At 57.3% G+C, this 4122-nt stretch overlaps 1 protein-coding gene across 1 annotated transcript in view; it reads right to left on the reverse strand.

The window, feature by feature from the left end:
• Nucleotides 1-2642: 2642 nt before the first annotated feature.
• The window catches only part of ETH_00012470 (oocyst wall protein, putative), a gene marked incomplete at both ends in the record, with an annotated part of 3230 nt that continues 1750 nt past the window's right edge, over nt 2643-4122 (reverse strand). Inside the window, one exon of the mRNA XM_013374701.1 lies at nt 2643-4019. Within this exon, the coding sequence (XP_013230155.1) occupies nt 2643-4019 (1377 nt within the window). The remainder of the gene's footprint in view (nt 4020-4122) is intronic.

The raw sequence follows: 4122 nt of genomic DNA on the forward strand, positions 1-4122 counted from the left end.
AGGCTTCTGCTGCTGCTGCTTCTACTGCTGCTGCCGTTCCTGCTGCCGCTGCTGACTTTCTTGCTGATGCTGCTGCAGCCTCTGCTGCTGCTGCCGTTCCTGCTGCCGCTGCTGACTTTCTTGCTGGTGCTGCTGCAGCCTCTGCTGCTGCTGCTTTTGCAGCGCCGCCGCCTCTGCGGCTGCTGCTGCAGCTGTGTCGCTTTTCCTGCTGCTATTGCTGTTGTGTTTTCTGTGTCTATGCCTGCTGCTGCTGCTGCGGTTGCTGCTGTTATGAAGCTACAAGGCCTGCTTTGACCCGTTGTCTGGTGCTGCTGCTGCCACAGCTGTTGCTGCTGCCACAGACGCCGCTGCAACGGCAGCAGCAGCAGCAGCAACAGTGTACACGCTCAATGTCTGCCTTAACTGCTAGATCGTCCACTAACGGGCTCTTATATAAGTTTCAAAGGGCTGCAGCAGCAGCAGCAGCTGCAGCAGCAGCAGCAGGAGAGCGTTGCTGCAGCACGCAAGTGCTATTCCAGCAGCACAGGATACATTTCATCGTTATGAATTAACATTTATTATTCATTCGTTTTGTTTTTTTCCTTTTAAGAACTAAATACTGCTCAGCAGCAACGAGCCCTATCCTGGGGGGCCCCATGGGCCGCCTGGGCCTGGTCAGCAGCAGCAGCAGCTGCTGCTGCTGCTGCAGCTCATGCTGCAGCATGCAGCAGGAGCTTTAAAAGTTGGGTTAAGGCGCTACTTCCAAAAGAGCTGGACTCAGCTGGCGGTCCCTCCTACACGTGCAGAGGCAACAAAGCAGCAGCAGCAGCAGCAGCAGCAGCAGCGGCAGCAGCAGCAGCGGCAGCAGCAGCAGCAGAAGCAACCGCAACAGTAGCAGCAGCAGCAGCAAGAGCAAGCGCAGTAGTAGTACTACAAGCAGCACGAGCAGTCGCCGTAGCAACAGCAGTAGCAGCAACAGCAGTAGCAGCAACAGCAGCCGCAGTAGCAGTAGCAGTTGCAGCAGCAGCAGCAGCAGCAGCAGGAGCAGCTGCAGTAGCAGCAGCAGCAGCAGCGAGAGCAGCCGCATTAGCATCACCAGCAGCAGCAAGAGCAGCTGCAGCAACAAGAACAGTTGCAGCAACAAGAACAGTAGCGGTGACAGCAGCAGCAGCAGCAGCAGTAAAAGCAGCGGCATCCACGAGAGCAACAGAAGCTGCAGGTTCTTGTGCAGCAGCTGCTGTTGCTTCATTGCGAGACATAGGAGAAAGCTTTCGTAGCAGCAACAGCAGCAGCAGCAGTAGCAGCAGCAGCAGCAGCAATTAGCTTCGTTTGTTTGTTTGGTTCTGTGGGACAGAGAATTAATTCTTGAGACAAATTTACTTTTAATTAATTCCAAAATGAATTAAATTTTGATTTATTTTCTTTATTTATTTCTCCTTTTATCTTCGTCAAACAGACCACCGCCAAATGCTGGTAGAGAAATATAAAAGAAAATAAAATGGAATTAAAAAGAAGCAAAAAGAAATAAAGGAGAAATAAATAAAATGAATAATAAGACAAAGAGAAATAAAAGAGAAGTAAATAAAATAAAGAAAAACAAATAAGAGATAAAGAGGAAGTAAAAGAGAAAAAAAAAGAAAGTGGAAGGCTGGAAAGAATTGACTTTTCACAAAGAAGGTGGAAAAAGACGATTCTTTGAAAAGAATGAAAATTGTTTCTAATAAATAAAAAGAATCATGTCTTTTATAATTTAATATTTATAATTAATTATAAATAAAAATAAAAATAGTAAAGCAAGATGAAAACGCACGGCGAAGAGAACACCGAGAGCTTAAATCCTAAACCCTAAACCCTAAACCCTCGGCGAGGGGTTTTGGTGGCGGTGCTATATGGTTCTCTGTGGTTTAAGGAGAAGGCCAGAACTGAAGGTTGGGGACCTGACAAAAAGTTGCTGCTGCTGCAGTGCTGCTGCTGCTGCTGCAGCAAGAGCAGCACGGCAGCAGCAGCAGCAGCAGCAGCCTGGCGCTGCTGCTGCTGCAGTGTACACTCCAGCACGGCTGACTAAAGAAAAGGGGAAAAAAGCGACTACGTGGGGCGTCAACTAAGACACAACACCTGCTGCTGCTGCTGCTGCTGCTGCTGCTGCTTGCGGTGGCGCTTGGTTACCTGCTGCTGCTGCTGCGAGCCTACTGCTGTTGCTGCGCGAAATGTGCAGCAGCAGCTGCTGCTGCGCAGCGCTTTGCTGGCGCCAGCGCTAAGGCGTCGGTGCGCTACAAGATGTGCAGTGCAGCAACAGCTGCGGGGGCTGTTGCTGCAGCTGCTGCTGCATTAGCAGCGGCAGCAGCAGCAGCAGCAGCAGCACGTCTCTGCTGGGAGGGCGCAGCAGTTGCTGCTGCTGCATGGCGGTATCGGGGATACGTGGTTTCACCTGGCGGCATCGCGAACGCGTGCGGCGCGCCTGCTGCTGCTGCTGCTGCTGCTGCTGCAGCAGCAGGAGCACGTTGCCTCTCTGCGCCTGCACTCTCTCGCAAAGCAGCTTCCGTCGCTGGGCTCGCTCTCCCGCTGCTGCTGCTGCGCCTCTCCCCCTCCCTCCCCGCTCCCCGCCGCCGCCGCCGCCGCCGCTGCTGCTGCTGCTGCTGCTGCTGCTGCTGCTGCTGCTGCAGCTAGAGCGGGTGCCCCCTGAAGAGCGCGCCGGGGACCTTGCGGACGCAGTAAGTGTTGAAGAGCTTGTGGGTCTTGGGGCAGCTCCTCTTGGGAGGCTTGGACTCGAGCTTGAGACAAAAGCCTTTGTTGTCTTTTTGAAAACCTTCTTCGCAGCTGTCGTTCGCAGGAATCCTCTCCGTCCAGATGCACTCCTCGCCGCGGAGCTTGGCGTTCAAAGGACAAGTGCATGCGGCGTGGGCGTGGCTCTTCCTGCTGCAGCTGCTGCTGCCCTGCTGCAGCTTGAAGCCCATGGGGCAGTTCAGCAGCAGCGGGGCCTCGAAGAGCCGCACACAAGTGCCCTGCGGGGTGGCCTCGCCCTCGGGGCAGAAGGGCCTCGCAGCAGCAGTTTCTGTGGAGACGCAGAAGCGGTCTTTGAGGGGGGCCCCCTGGGGGCAGAGCAGCTGGGGCCCCACGAGGGCCTCTTTGCTGCAGCCCTGGCCGCTGCTGCGGAAGCCCAGCGGGCAGCTGGGGCCCAGGGGAGCAGCAGCAGCTCTGCGGACGCACTGGCCGGCCTCGAGGAGGGCCTCGGGGGGGCACTTGAGCGCCGGGGGGCTGCTGCTGACCACCTCGCAGCTGCTGCTGCTGCGCTGCAGCAGCGCGCCCCCCGCTGCTGCTGCTGCGCCCTTCCCGCTGCTGCGGCTGCCCTCCGGACACACGCTGCTGGCCTTCGCCGTGCGCCGCTGCACGCACTGCCCCTCCAGCAGCTCCGAGTCCTTGGGACACAGCAGCAGCAGCTCTTTTTCGAGGACTTTTAGGCACTTTGCGTCTCCCAAGTGGTAGCCGGGGGGGCAGCTGGGGGTGGGCGGCGACAGCAGCAGCAGCAAACACTCTTTTCCGTCGAACTCGAAGTCCGGCGGACACACGGGGTTTGCTGCTACTCGCTGGCTGCTGCGGCAGAGGCCCTCCTGCAGCACGGCCCCCAGCGGGCACTGCTGCTGCGGCGGCGAGACTTCCAGTTTGCTGCAGCTGCCGTTCTGCAGCGAAAAGCCCAGCGGGCAGCTCTGTGCTGCAGCAACAGTTTCTTCCACCAGGCACTTCTCGTGGCCCCCGTGCTGCTGCAGCACGGCCCCGGGCGGACACACTGCTGCTGCTTTTTGTTTGCTTTCGCGGAAGCAAACTTCTCTGTCTTCCGAGGGTTTGAAGCCGGGCGGACACGAAACCCCAGCAGCAACTTCTTGCGTTTTGCTGCAGCTCACTCCGTTGAAGATGAAGTGCTTCGGACAAGAAGATATTGCTGTTGTCTTCTCTTCAAACTCGCACTTCTCTCCCACCAGCTGCTGCCCCGCAGCACAACTCAGCTCCGCCTTCGAGGCGCGCTCCAACACGCACTCCGCGCCCTGCAGCAGCAGCAGCAGCAGCAGCAGCAGCAGCAGCGAACGTGCAGCAGCAGCGGCCGAGCGGCGCCGGGACGGGGGGCAAGGGGTCCGCTCGGGAACGGAG

This window comes from Eimeria tenella, genomic scaffold (assembly GCF_000499545.2).
Source record: "Eimeria tenella Houghton genomic scaffold, Eth_scaff221, whole genome shotgun sequence".
Classification (NCBI taxonomy): domain Eukaryota; phylum Apicomplexa; class Conoidasida; order Eucoccidiorida; family Eimeriidae; genus Eimeria; species Eimeria tenella.